The 14,271-nt window shown below is 41.3% G+C and overlaps 1 protein-coding gene across 8 annotated transcripts in view; it reads right to left on the reverse strand.

The window, feature by feature from the left end:
* The window catches only part of tln2b (talin 2b), an 81,494-nt gene that overhangs the window by 36,252 nt on the left and 30,971 nt on the right, over positions 1 to 14,271 (reverse strand). For all 8 annotated transcript variants that reach the window (XM_039808505.1, XM_039808504.1, XM_039808503.1 and 5 more), the window contains exons 5-14: positions 13,449 to 13,604; positions 12,863 to 13,005; positions 7,163 to 7,290; positions 6,806 to 6,869; positions 6,495 to 6,599; positions 3,860 to 4,015; positions 3,200 to 3,301; positions 3,007 to 3,083; positions 1,753 to 1,936; positions 355 to 468 (exon numbers count right to left, since the gene is read on the reverse strand). In XM_039808505.1, the coding sequence (XP_039664439.1) occupies positions 355 to 468; positions 1,753 to 1,936; positions 3,007 to 3,083; positions 3,200 to 3,301; positions 3,860 to 4,015; positions 6,495 to 6,599; positions 6,806 to 6,869; positions 7,163 to 7,290; positions 12,863 to 13,005; positions 13,449 to 13,604 (1,229 nt within the window). The remainder of the gene's footprint in view (positions 1 to 354; positions 469 to 1,752; positions 1,937 to 3,006; positions 3,084 to 3,199; positions 3,302 to 3,859; positions 4,016 to 6,494; positions 6,600 to 6,805; positions 6,870 to 7,162; positions 7,291 to 12,862; positions 13,006 to 13,448; positions 13,605 to 14,271) is intronic.

The raw sequence follows: 14,271 nt of genomic DNA on the forward strand, positions 1-14,271 counted from the left end.
AACTTTCTCGTGCAGGATTTAAGGATTAGGGCTGTACAACACCTACGGCTTTGGAAGCACCCAAGCATTAAATGCAGCCTCCATATTTACAGTCAGTTCTGTATCCTAATTATATTTGAGAAATATGATGGACTTTGATGTGATTTAACTGTTTAATTCTATCTAATCTGCCGTTGCATTGCATGAGGCTGCTTAGCTGCAATATCAGAAAGCACTCATTCATGAATGTTAAAAAAAGTGGAGCTCAATGAGCTGCTGTGAAGGATTGGATGTGGAGGAGTAGTGTATCTATCCATGCTGCATCTATTCTAAAATATTTCTCAAAATTGTGTAGTAAATGGGAAGGAGACTTACCAAGTCATGGCCCAGTGGAGGCAGATTATCTACATATCCCAGGTCAGCCTGAGCCTGCTGCACAGCCTGCATACTGCTGTTGATGGTCCCCATCAGGGCCTGCTGGGCTAGATTCTGACAACAACAAACAACAGAGACACACATATTGCAAATGACAAAAGTAATCTAAATACACAATGTGTATTGTATGTGGGTGCACAACTGTCTTGCAATCTAATGTCTATAAACCGCAGGAGACAGATAGGCTTTTAGTGTGAATATGAGGAACCTTTCATTCATTTCATTTCATTCCCTCATCTCACTCACAGCCCTCTTCATATTGTTCACTGTGGTTCATTGTTGACAGCAGGGACCACAAGCTATATTTCAAATGCCGCAGATGAGATTGATATGATGTTACATGATGTACTTTGACACTGTGTTAGGGCTTTGACTTTTGCCCAAAAATCATATTCAAAGTTTGTTTGTTTATTAATATTTGAATATTTATTAATAATATTTTGACCATTAAATGCCTTCAGTAAGACTTATATTGGTATCAAACTTCGTATATGTTCTGTCCACCAGAGGGCAGTGTATCAGTCAATAGGCAGGCAACGATGAGAAGAAAAACACAATGCCACGACTGTTTTTTTTTATTAAAAGTCAGACCCTGGATTAACAAACAGTATGCTTTCGACAGGAAGTTCGGAGCTTTCACCGTAGCCTACGTAAGTGGTCTGATGTTTATACTTGTGCGCTGGTGTGTGCATCAAGCCGGCGTATGTGTGTGTGTGTGTGTGGGGGGAGTGTGTGTTAAGAGTGAGAGAGTGACGGTGATTAGCTTCAGAGTGAGTAGCGACTCTAGAGTCATAGTGAGAGGAACAAAGCGTCTCCCCTGTTCTTTCTGACCACGGTGAGACATCTGTAGCAGGAAAAGTTAACCGTCTCCTTGATTTCATGTTGTATGGAGAAGGAGAACCAGGAAATGAGTCGGGGGAAATGCAACGCTACCACGCCACGGCCGAGCGAGAGTTTGAATTGCGTGAAAAAGCCTCGGAATCTGAATTGAAAACGTTTACAAGCAAACACATTCACAGAAAACAATGCCCATAACAGGTTCGAATATTAAGGGCTGCCTAATATTCGTTCGAATATCATTCTTTTTATAAATAGTTGAATTATATTCGAATAACGAAGTTTGGAATCAAAGCCCTACACTGTGTGTTCTGATATATCATTTTTGACAGTTGAAAATCAAGCACAGCAGCAGTGCTACATTTTTCCACACAGAGTATTTTAATTATACAGATTGGCCCAAGGTTGACTGCTACCAATTAATGTAAAAATGTAGTGAATACAATAGGACATTTGTCCAGGACACCATGTTTGCTTGCAAGTGGCAATGCTCTTACTCACCAGTGGGGGCATGTGTCCTCTGTGCATCTGCCCTGTGGTGATTTGCTGCTGGGCAGAGGGCATAGTACCCACATTAAAGGTGTCAGGGCCGGCAATAGACCCAGACCGAATTATACCTGGAAGTGCTACTGAGCCATGCTCCACACGACCCACTCGATTGAACTGCTGCTGCAAAATGGTGGACCTTGTACAGGAGAAAAAGAGATAGAGTTGTTTTGGTGTGCATGTATTTTCAGCTTACATGCCCAGGATGCACTCAAAACTAAGGACCTTAGAAACCTAATAAAAGCATGTGTGTAGTGAAAAGATCAGTAACATACAGTGAGGTAAAATACTGCTTGTTTGTCTTTACAGTAACATTGTGCTTTGCAAACTGACTTACGAAGATGCTCTAGAGTGGACTATTTTCCTTTGTGTTACTTGTGAGTGTATCTTTAAATTCAGATAATTGTCCCAGAAGATAACGCAACGGTTTCTAATTTAGATGATGGAAATTACAAAATTATAATTAAAACAATTATCACGCTAACAACTGTTCTCACGGTGAGTAGGCATTGTCAGAAAAAATATTGTATGGAAAAAAAATTCTGTTTTCCTGGCCAGCTCAACAGATGCTCCTGACTCCATTGGTTAATTATGGCTTGTTTGGAGAGGCAGCAATTATGTTTTTGTACTTTTGTACCACAACATGAGTCAATTGGCCCATAAGCAGCAGGAATATGTCAGAGAGTGGTTTCACCAAGAGCCATGTGGATTTACAATAACAACAAATTCTCAAGCTCTGTGTGATAGAGCCCTAGTCCATCAGCATTACCTTCCTCTCCATCAGTTACAAAGCTACATAGGAAAATCAGGAGAGATGGCAACCAACACGGAGATAAGAATTACTGAATAAAACAGCTTTCAACGAGATGATAACTTTCTTTCTTTTGGGAAATAAGATGAACATTTTGTGTTTTCACTTTGAGGCAGGTTTTGTGTTTAGATTTGCACAAGGAAAGATTTCTACAAGGAAGCAATTTAGCAAATTGTATTCGCCAATTTCAAGAATAGTGTTAGTGTTATTTTAAAATTCAAAGTGCTGTTTTGGGGTTTAATTCTAACATTACCTCTCTTGGGCTGTGCTGGCAGAAATGTAATTACATGCACAATTAAACAGTGAGGTTTGGATTCATGACGAGTAACTAGACTGGGTTCGCTGAATCAGAATGGTCAACATTCTCCTGCAGTAGATAATACATGAGCACTACTCACTTCTTAGGGGACACTGATTCCTCCAGCATGGTGGATTCCTCATCTCCCTCAAGGCCAAAACGATCCTTACTCTGCTTCTGTAGTAAAAAAAGCAACAGACATCACAGTCAACAATGTGGGCAGACTGAGGATTACTGAATTATATGTATTTTGTATTCATTGAAGTTTTTGCATTCAATTTAGAATTTCTTGCCTTCTTAAGAATGATGTCAATGTATCCAGCAATAAGTTGGGATATCTGCTCTCCCTCTGTAGTCTGAACAGAGTAATAACTCTCTTGGTATTCTCCGAAATCCTTTGTAATGCATTGAAGACAGCAGAGATTCAGGACAGTATTTCAACATCTATCTGGCATTGCATAAACATTCTATACCTAATAAGCTTCTATTGCACATCCCATTTTTTCAAAGAGCTGATTAAAAAAATTAGATAGTGAATCCCAAAACTGCTCACTTCAAAGCATTCTACAGAAATGCAAGGGTGAATATTTTTAGGTTAAATCAATGCTGTCAAATATACCTTTTTTATTTGCATAATCCATTAATCTTTTAATGGAGTGCTCCTTTATAATATGAGAGGAAAACAGACAGTACTGTTGCCTAGCAGCTGGTTTTCAGAAAAATAATATGTCTAAATTCTGCACATTCTTCCCTGGGCATGTATTGTTAATTTAGATGAAATAGCTGGCTAGCATGCTGAAAACATTCAATATTGGAGTCTGAGGTCTCAACAATTTTTAGGATGCTGTTTGTAATGGGAAATGAAAACTAGGTGCATAGGATTACAGTAGAAGTGTACAACATCTGACTGTGTCAGTAATGCTGAAAACTTGATGCAGAGAGTCACACAGTACCAGGGTGAAGCTCTTGGGGGAGGCAGCCCATCTCTTGACAGTTGTCAGAGGCCACTCCTGCACCACCTCCTTCGTCTTCTCTTCCACCCGCATCACTGACTCTTTGGTTATCCCCAGCAGCCGCGGGACCAGCTTATTTTTACCCTTCATCTTTTCCTGTCAGATAGGAAAACAGACAACATTTACGTCGATGCTAAACACCTACACAGATGATTCATTCAAGGTGCGAACGCAAAATCGTTCGCCATTCTGCTGGTGCTGCCGTAATACACATGCTGTGTCCATGACTTAAAGCCCCGAATGGAGGAGGAGAAGGGCAACTGTGAACTGACCCAGCAGAGTTCAGCCTTGTTTAACTGCTGCTTTATTGAGCAGGGTCTCCACAGGGTTTAGTCACTGTTAGCACACCAGCATGGTGCTTCCACTAGCTCTCTGCCTGAGAAGCTCTGGTGTCCTCCACTCTCTGCCCACTGAAAATCTATTACAGCTCACTTCAGAGACTGAGCCTACACTTGGCTCCCCTCCAGGGGTGCATAGGACGACACAAAAATTAGTGGTTTGTAGAGTCGAGGGCGTTCAAAATATGTACTTTTTATGTCTCTGGGCTATTGTTTTTTTTTTTTATCACTGAGAGCTCTGAGAATCACACAAAGGCCAATAAGTAGAGCAGCTTCTAGGTTCAAGGCTCTTAAACACAAGGACAGATAACATTATCGCAGTGTTCATGATATCTTTGTACAAAGGGTTATTAAAAACTTCCATTGTAGGCTACGTTACTTGAACGTCAGAATAATCAAAGCCTATATACAAGCAGGAAGTTTGATTTTCTAATCTGAAGTGGGTAGCTGAGGTATGATATTATTTTAAATGGTATGACCCTGACTATTGTTGGGGAAAATCTGCTTGTGCAAGAAATCACAATAGAAGGGGAGGCTTTATACAGTATTGTACACACCTGCATGCATGGCTACAGCAAACACACAGGCTCATTTTACTTCCCCTGTACAGAAATTCTTTATCTGTGAAGTTTACAGCAATAGAGGGCTTGCCAACCTAGAACCTGCAGTGATTAAAGACTGACAGATGAGAAATAGAAGGTTATAATAAACTCTCAGATGTGCCTCAACAAAGCCAGGTCTGTGCTTTGGCCTCTGCTAGCATCAAGAACAAGAGTGCAGCTGGAGTGAATTATTTAAAAGAGTCTTGAAATCTCCATCACTACATCTCCTCATCAAACGCAGACAGTGCCCCGTACATGTTGATGCACACGCACTCTTCCATCACACACACCCGCACAAAGATAATCTGAACTCTGCAGTCTGCTTTAACTCCAGGGCCAAACATTCCATTTATTGTCCATTAAGACCCCAGCAGACAACTGCACACTTCCTCTTTTCTCCTCTTCGCAACTAGTTTGCAACCAAATGGACTACTGTCAGAGAGCTTTTATAATACCTGCTGCTGCGACTTCATCCCATTCGCATGCTGCACTTCCATTCCACCTTTGTGTTCGCCAAACCAGAACAGAACAGAATTGCTATTGTCACAAGTATTTTATAGCACTGAGTGCGTTGCTGAACTGCAAACGCACAAGCTTCCACACCGGAGCTTCTGATTTGTTGTGAAAATTAGGTTTTGTGGTATTCAACAAGCTTTCATACCTGTTTGACAGCACAGTGCATTTCAGAGCAGCTTTTTAATCACAGCTGCCACTCATTAGCACAGAAGCATTATGTGCCTGTTTTCTATAACCAGATGTATCATTAAAGTGCCCATATTGTGAAATAAATCACTTTTTCTGGGATTTGGAGTGTTATTTTGTGTCTCTGGTGCTTCCACACACATACAAACTTGGAAAAAAAAACATCCATGCTGTTTTGAGTCAGATACGGGTTTCTGAATGTCTTCGGTCTTCAGTCTCTGGGTGAGATGTTCAAAATCTGCAGGGCTTTCTACATCAGTAGCCAAGACGAGCTGGCTAACCGTAGCATGCTAGCGCTAGCATGCTAGCTCGTTCTCAATGGCAAAACACTGCTACAACACACACTAGTTCAACATAATCTACAAAAGAACTACTTACATGTCCCTGTTCTGCAGGTATTCCACACAAAGTTGTAAGTGCGCCCTCGTTAAGAAGAAGTCTCCCGGCTAATCCTGCCTTGTACTAACTGAAGCTGTAGAAACAAACAGCTAGCTCATGTGATCCTAACCTAGCTACTGTGCATGTGCGCCTCCCAACAAAGATGGGATAGAAGTGCGATGCCTCACTCTGTAGCTAAAACAGAGACCTGAACACACAGGGTGAAAAAGAGGATCTGCAGCAATGTGCTGTACAACAAAAATATGGTGTTTGTTGAAAATTAAACCATGTAAACCTATTCTGGTACAACCTCAAAATACAATTATGAACCTGAAATGAGCATAATATGGGCACTTTAAATTACTATTGCTCAGTAATTACTAAAGGGAAATCCTGGTTTTGTTTTCATATCTGTGGCCCTCGTTTCTTTCAGTTATGTTAACATTGATCTGTAAGTACTGTAAGTTAACTGCTGAGATTTGTGGGAATGTGAACTGTGCTTATGAATCCAATTACCTCTTAACTGTTATACAGTATCATGTTTTTAGATCTTACCTTCACCAGGAAGAAGGACACTCCATATGTCAGCAGGGACCTGGCGAGCTTCACATACTTCACTTTTGCCTCAATCTCCGTCATCTCCCCACAGTCTTTATGGTCCTGGACAAACAATAGAAGTTACATCTCCACCTCCTTGATTGACGGATCATTACATATATGTTACGTCATGTGATCTACATGTTTTGTATTTTGGCAATTTATGCCTCAACAGAGAATAAATTACTATAATTCCCATGGGCCGCACACAGATTCAAAAACATTTTTTCTTTTTAAATGTAACATTCCCAGCACTGTAAAATACATACTTGGAATATTTTCTTCTCGGACCCTCTCTGCTTGATGTACTCTTTAGGTAGGAACTCCTTCAGGCTACGGAGATAAATGGCATTTTTTACATGGTTACTCTTTTGAGCTACAGGCATTTCCTTTTCTGTTAACATACCTCTACATATGAGGTCATTCTTGCCCTACTTCCTTCATATCAGAAAACAGTTGTAACAGCTGACATCACCCCTGAGCTTTCCACTGGGGAAAATCCCTGAAGCAGGAGATAACCACTGTGTATGCACAGCAGTGAAATGAACATATAAAAGTACAACACGCCATAACCGAGTTATTGTGAATGTTGGTGTTAATGCATCTTCATAATAAGGATAGCTTACTCCAAGAATCCGGGCTTGTGTTTGTGCTCCACGTGGGGTCCAAACTGGATCTGAGCCTGGATGCCTGCGAACTCACAGGCTTTATCAAAGGAGACAGGGTGGGATCCATTCAATATATCATCCCTAGCCTAAAGGAGACATGATGGGGTTACAAAGCATGAGAATTATCCAAAATTCACCCAACAGAGCCTCATAATGAGTACTTCATGGTGTGTTCTAAATGCACTGGCTTCAGAGAGGATGTTTTCTAAGTGAATGACTAAGTGTATTTCTAGAGCAGGGACATCATCACTGAAACTCATCCACACAGGGGAGCCAAATAAGATTTATTTGTGACAATAGAAGCCATTCTGCTGGCTTTCAAATGTAACAGCTCCTACAGTTTGTCATCACAGCACATTACACATTACATAAATGTTTCAGTCTTTTACAATATCCCATCTGCATTATAGAATGCCCCTCAATATGTTGTTAAGAAATCTAATGACCGAGCAAAAAAAGAAAAAAAAGAAGGCTTGTGCCTGTTTGGTGCGGTTTGGACATCACTTATGTTTCACTGCTTTTTCAGCCAGGCTGCCTACATTATCTTCACCATTTAGGTAGATGGAAAGGGAGAAGCCTTCGTTGACATCTTTCAAATGATTGTCAGTGTGGGCTGTTTTCTCCAGGGGGCAGTCAGCTCTCCCTCTCTTCCTCTGTGTCGTCTCTCACTACCTCTTTCTAGTTCACTGCTGCAAAATTAATGGCTCTAAAAGCCGAGAGGCCTCGCTGCCAGTGAGAAAGGCTCCATCAGTGCTTTATAGCATTAGCATATCAGTGCACAGCGTGGACTCGACTCATTCTTACGTCCCATTACATCAATGAAAAACTAGCTTACCGTTGTAATGAGGACAACAATCTCCCTCCACTCACATTCAAGTAATTTCCCCAGCCCAGTGCAATTCACAGTGGAGTACATAAGCTCTTACTGAACACAAGAAGACACTCTAAATTTAGCCCTCACACATGCCATTCACTCTGGTACACACGTTCACTAGATGGTTTTCATTGTGAAGTACGATAATAATGGGATGTTCTAGATGTTAAATTAGACATTTTTGAATAAGTATTGCTTGGTTTAAGATTGATTGGTTAAAGGGCCCCAGTTATTTAGAAAAAAAAATGTAGGTCAGTGGGTTTGCATTAACTTTACAATTTGTTCCACAGATACGTAGAGTACAGCACAGCTACTGTAGATACCAATGTGTTACATGCACAAGCTTGTTATTATTATGTTTTTGGAGTATCCTGGTTATGCGTTTGCATATGCAAATATGGTTTCAGAAACCAGGTCATGCCTTTCCTGGTTTTGAGAAACTCAAGCTGGAGCACTGATAGAAAGTAGGATACTGTTGGATGTAAACACTTCATACATGTTTCACAGTTAGGTCCTCAACCCCAGTTCCCATTTGCCAGTGAAACAAATAATATATATGATGATCTAAACCCTAAAATGAAAGGGAAAGTTTAACAACATTAATGCAAAAGATACATTTTATCAGTTGTTGCTCTCATTTTCCATTCCTGGGGATAAGATGAAGGAGCCAATCTCCTGCAGAGTGGTAAATGCAACAGTGGCCAGGCAGCCAGAAACCGAAGTGGGTTCATCCTAAATTACTGGGTCAGTCAGTCCAGAATTGACAGTATTTTGACACACAGATGATCAGCAAATACTAGTCTAATTAGGATTATGTATACAAGGAGGTAAATAACCAGTCTGTTTATGTTCCATAGGTTATGAGAGATGGTACTGGTACTGTAGGAGTGTATTGGCAGAGTAAAGTGAGTGTCAGGTTATAATGGCCACCGTGGTCACCTGCATAAACATGATTGGAAATAAACCAGCGATTGACATCAGCGGTTTCATTCATGCTTCACAATCAGCTAATGCAAGCAGGACACATATGGAGCATAGCTGAACTGACGATATCCTATGCTATATTTGAACATTGAATTAATCATTGGCTGGGTCGTTTCACATCAATAAGCAAACATCTGATTAAGCAGCCAACTAACAGGTACATATTTATATTTGGTCAAATGAGCTGGGTTATTCTACCATGATTGTCAACAAGACAAGTGAGGACAGACCCTGAATCTTCTCAGAGCGTATATGGCAAGTGATACAGGCGCTGGTTCTAGGCCATTTTAATAGAGCTGCATGAGTGGAAGTGAAGCACAAGACATCAGAAGCTGTGACACATACAGCCTGAGGCTACAAAACTGAGGTCAACCAGTTCACCATCACCCAGCAGAGCGTGCACAGTATAATGCAGCCTTAAAAATAAATGCTGACATAGGAAAACACTAAAGCGACTAAATGCACACAGTGCTTGATCCAGACGGTTGGCAATTAATCAGTCAGTAAAGAAATATTTTGACAGCTTCGTGAATTAGACAACAGAGTTCTATTCTGAAGACAAATCCTAAATAACAAGATGGTTCAGGGGCATCCTGGTGGCTCAGTTAACTACAGTACTGTACCAGGTGGATTTGAACCAAGGCCAGTCTGGCCTTGCATCCTTCTTTCTCTTTTATTTTCGGTTTATTTTCCAATGAAGCAAACATGCTTAATAAGCTCTTAAAATGCTATTACAAACTCTTACAGAACTATGGAAAAAAAACATGATGACATGACAGGAGGCAGCAGGATACATATTATTTTGAAGACAATTCTTCAACTGTCCCTGCTTTGTGCTATGCTGTCTCGTGGTATAAATTGTATACTTTCAGAATCAACTAATGTCAGCAAAAGTGAAAGCAAAAGAAGAGGACACACACACACAGGGTGATGCTATTGCTACGGAGGTTTATCCTGGTCTTAGCACAAATACATGACAGAAAGGGAGTGGCCGAGTAGTAAAGGAGATTAGTCTGTTACTGGCAGAGCTTCCATTACAGTATGTGTGTGTGTGTGTGTGTGTGTGTGTGTGTGTGTGTGTGTGTGTGTGTGTGTGTGTGTGTGTGTGTGTGTGTGTGTGTGTGTGTGTGTTTGCAGGGGGGGTGCACAATATGAATCTAATTACTTGATCCTGAGTTTCTGAGAATTACAGGAATTGTAATGAGTAAAAAGCTGTGTACAAGTGGAAGAGATGACTGGGGGTATGTTCCACTCTACTAAAGAGCCCTCTTCTGGCTCTGTTTGGCCTTTTTACACAGTGGCAAATTAGAGCCGCTGCCATGTGAAGAGTCTCTGTGATCTGCCTGTGTAACAATCCGTGTGTGTGTGTGTGAGGGAGAGAGAACGAGGGAAAGATAGATGGGGAAGGGCAACGGAGAGGCAAAAAGGAGGCGGGGGCAAGGGGCGGGGTTGTTATTGTGAAAGGAAATATGAGTCGGTGTTGAGAGGAGAGCATGATATGCACTGTGCTGTAATGTGTGCCAGGGTGACAGGGTGGGGATGTGTGCGACTATGTCAGAATGTGTAGGAGATGGAGAAAAAGTTGAGACAGGCGAACTGAAAGGGAAGGAAACGGAGGGTAAGAAAAATAGAGGCAGAAACAGGACCAGACAGATAGAAGGCAGGGGAGCAGCAGGAGCAGGCTGGGAGGCTGGATGCCTTTTATGAACATATTCAGAAATGCAGCAGGGACTGAAAAAATGAATAGAGTCAAATTCAAACAACTACACACATTTCAGACGGTATTCAGATCATGGTATATATATCTCTAAGTGAGTGCTGCTTTTGCAGAGATTTTGTGTGGGAGAGCAAGCAACAATATTTTAAACAATATGTTGCAACCGTTTCTGTGAGAATACCAACTCTTCCTCTGTCTCACAAGATACATCTGCATGTGTGTGTGTGTGTGTGTGTGTGTGTGTGTGTGTGTGTACGTGTGTTTGGGTACTCCACACCCTGCTGTTTCCAGGAGAGGTTAATGTGAATGCAATGATGTGTGCAGTGAGCTAACCCTGACTAGTGCAGTACCGGACTCAGCTGACTCCCCTCAGGGACCCCCAGTGCCAACAGGGCTCCCTCGGTTTAAAAAACTCGTAGAACCAACAAAGACACACACACACACACACACACACACACACACACACACACACACACACACACACAGATAGAGAGACAGAGGGAGAGCAAAGACATTCTAATAAAAACACACATCATCTCATCTAGCCCGCACTCCAAAAAGCCAAACTACTGTATATATCTCTCTGACCAGATATATGCTGCATGTTGGACAAATCTACAAACAGCAATCTAAAGGCATTTGGATACTGACATGACTCACTGCCTCAGACAACTCCTAAAAAGTCATGAACAACTACTGTCCTATAGATGTAACCCCCACTGAATCACTGGTTGGTCAGTCAGTACAAACAGTCATTGTTAAAACACAGAGCCTTTGGAGTTGCAGTGGGGAATCTTAAGTTTCAAAGGAAACCAAATATGAATGTTGAGGAAATTCAAAACATCTAGAATATTTCCATTTGAAGGAATGGTTTAGCCTAAACATCGTGAGTTGGAGAGTTAGAATAAACTAATAGAAAATAGTGTGGATTAAGATGATTATCCACCCTTTAGGCTACTTAAAGGGAAAACTCTATTTCATGGTGATAAAATGAAACACGTTTCAGCAACTGAAGAGCTTATTTCTGACTGCAAAGATTGAAAGAAACTGGACAGTTTAGTAGATAACATTTCCAAAACTGTAGCCATATTATTGGCAAAAACCAATGCCATCCCACCCCAGCATTAATTCAGTCAGGTGTAGAAAGATATCTTGTCAGTCATGCATTGAATAGTCTCCTTAGTCAGTTTATATGATTTTCGTCAGATTTTGAGAGGCGTTCGTCACTCATCCCGCTCGTTATTTCCGGGTTAGTCCGACTGCCCGCCCTCTGACCCAGCAAGTCAGGTCGGCCAAAATGAAGGCCAGCGGCCCCTCCGATGGACGACGGCAAGGAACACACCGAACAGACTCGAGTCACTGACCTCGCCAGACTGTGCGACGGCCGATTATCAGGTTGGTGTGTCAGGGCCATTACTGAGCTTGCCAAAACACAAAGAATGGTAAGATGGTGTTGCAAAGAAAATCCACCAACATTAAAATATCTGGCCATCTCAATGTTAGAGCCCAACAATGGGCAATACCAGTGGTGCTGATAACTACATGTGTGTATTGAGAAGAAGGGGGCTTTTAAAGAAGAGCTATATAAAAGTAAAAATAATAGTAATTGGATGGTGGTAATCATAGAGGAACTTAAAGCTGCACTAATTTCTTTTTTATTAACAATGGCTCAAATAAGAATAAGTAATGTGAAAGGGTTCATTTATAATGACAAATCCAGAGGTTTTTCACATATTATCAACTTCGTCAATGTGTTTAAAGCTTTAAAATGCAGCTTTTCTATATGAAACTAAAGCGTTTCATTCAATGGTTTATATTGTGTCACTGTACAGTATGAACCAAGAAACAAGTCAAACATGTCTGGACCACATCTGAGCTTCCCACATCTGTCTGTCCAGACCTGGCCAAAAGGTAGATGCATGCTACAATGTAGTTATTGAGCCTAAAATCTTTGGTCTTCTGAAAGAAATTGAAGGTTTCAGATTAAGCTGTAACAGGGGAAATTGTTGGTGTACAGTAAGTAATTCTCTCTGTCCTCTGTGTTTTTCTACACCAGCATTTAAGGTGTATGTAATTGTTTTACCTGAACATAGAGCAGGTTTAGCTGGACAGGGTCCCGCGAGTCCACATTCTGATCCGAATAGAAGAACTTGCGCCTGAGCAGCAGAGTCTCACTTTCCTCCACTCCCTGCTCTCTGAACGTCCTGCTGTGGTCCAGCCAATTCACTGCCCAATCAATAGACACACTCTGTTACCACATGCAATTAAATGAATAGACATTCACTTAACAAAGATGTTACTAGAGGAGGACACTGATGGTGAAGTTTAACCTGGTAGTCCGAAAATGTGAGACAGATCAGCTTAGATAGACAATCCACCAAATGAATAATGGGAATCACAGGGAATTTGTACAAAAAGCTAGTTCAGCCAAAGTTGGAGGGTAATTTATATATACTGTAAAATGTTCGCATGTTTCAAAATTTAATTGGTGTCCTCTGGGCAAAAGATAACAGTAATTCCATTACTCATCAACTCTGATATGTCCATGCAATAAATGAAACCTGAGTGATAAAGCACATGTCCACATGATGGTTTTGAGTCAGATTCAAAACGGGCGCAAAAGCCATCAAGATATCAACAACACTTCTGGAGGGTTTTTTCACACTCACAGTCATCATCTGTGTGGAGTTTGGCTTTAAGCTTTTCCATCTTCCTCTCATCTCGCAGCAGCAGCGTTCTGTCTTTCTTCAGTGTCCCCATTCCATCCTCCTTTCTGTCCTCCGTGACCTCTTGAATGAGGGAGTACTCCTCATAGTTTGTGATTCCTGAAAAGGACGCAAGTTAGCCAGGGCATTCTCAGAGAAGGAGATGCCTTAAACTGGCAGCATAACCAGTGCCGTCATAGAGAAAGCCTCTGCAATTCTCTTTTTTTTTTTATCTCTTTCTCTCTGCTTTGAAACACAAGTGAAGGAAAGCTGGTACAGAGCCAGCAAACTAAAATGGGAGCCGAGGAGGAGAAGAAGCCAAGCAGAAAGACCTACTCCAAACAAACATTTTCCAATAAAGCTATCTGCCAGGCACAAGTCCCTCTCCTCCTCACCCAATTGAGCTTGATGGCAGCCCATTATAATTGAAATATAAAGCTTAGGGAACACCTCTGTGACAGGCAAGGATGGCAAGGTTTGGGCATAAGAAAGAACACTTAGATTAGAAACAAGCTTGCTTGAGCTTGATATATCACGCCCATCGTGCTCTGAACAAAACCTGATTAGGACTTTATCAAGCATACATGAATGCTCCAAAGTGCTAACAAATGCTGCTGGTATGGTTTGGACTAAAGATTAAAAAAGAGGAGTAATTCAAGAATTGGGTAATGGCTTGACAAGACTCATATGGCATATCACGGCAGACATTTTGACTTGTCATAGTAGGAAAAGCACAGCTGAAATTGATAACCTTAACGATGGCTCAATTCCATCAAGTGTCCCAGTA

This window comes from Perca fluviatilis, chromosome 8 (genome assembly GCF_010015445.1).
Source record: "Perca fluviatilis chromosome 8, GENO_Pfluv_1.0, whole genome shotgun sequence".
Taxonomy (NCBI): Eukaryota; Metazoa; Chordata; class Actinopteri; order Perciformes; family Percidae; genus Perca; species Perca fluviatilis.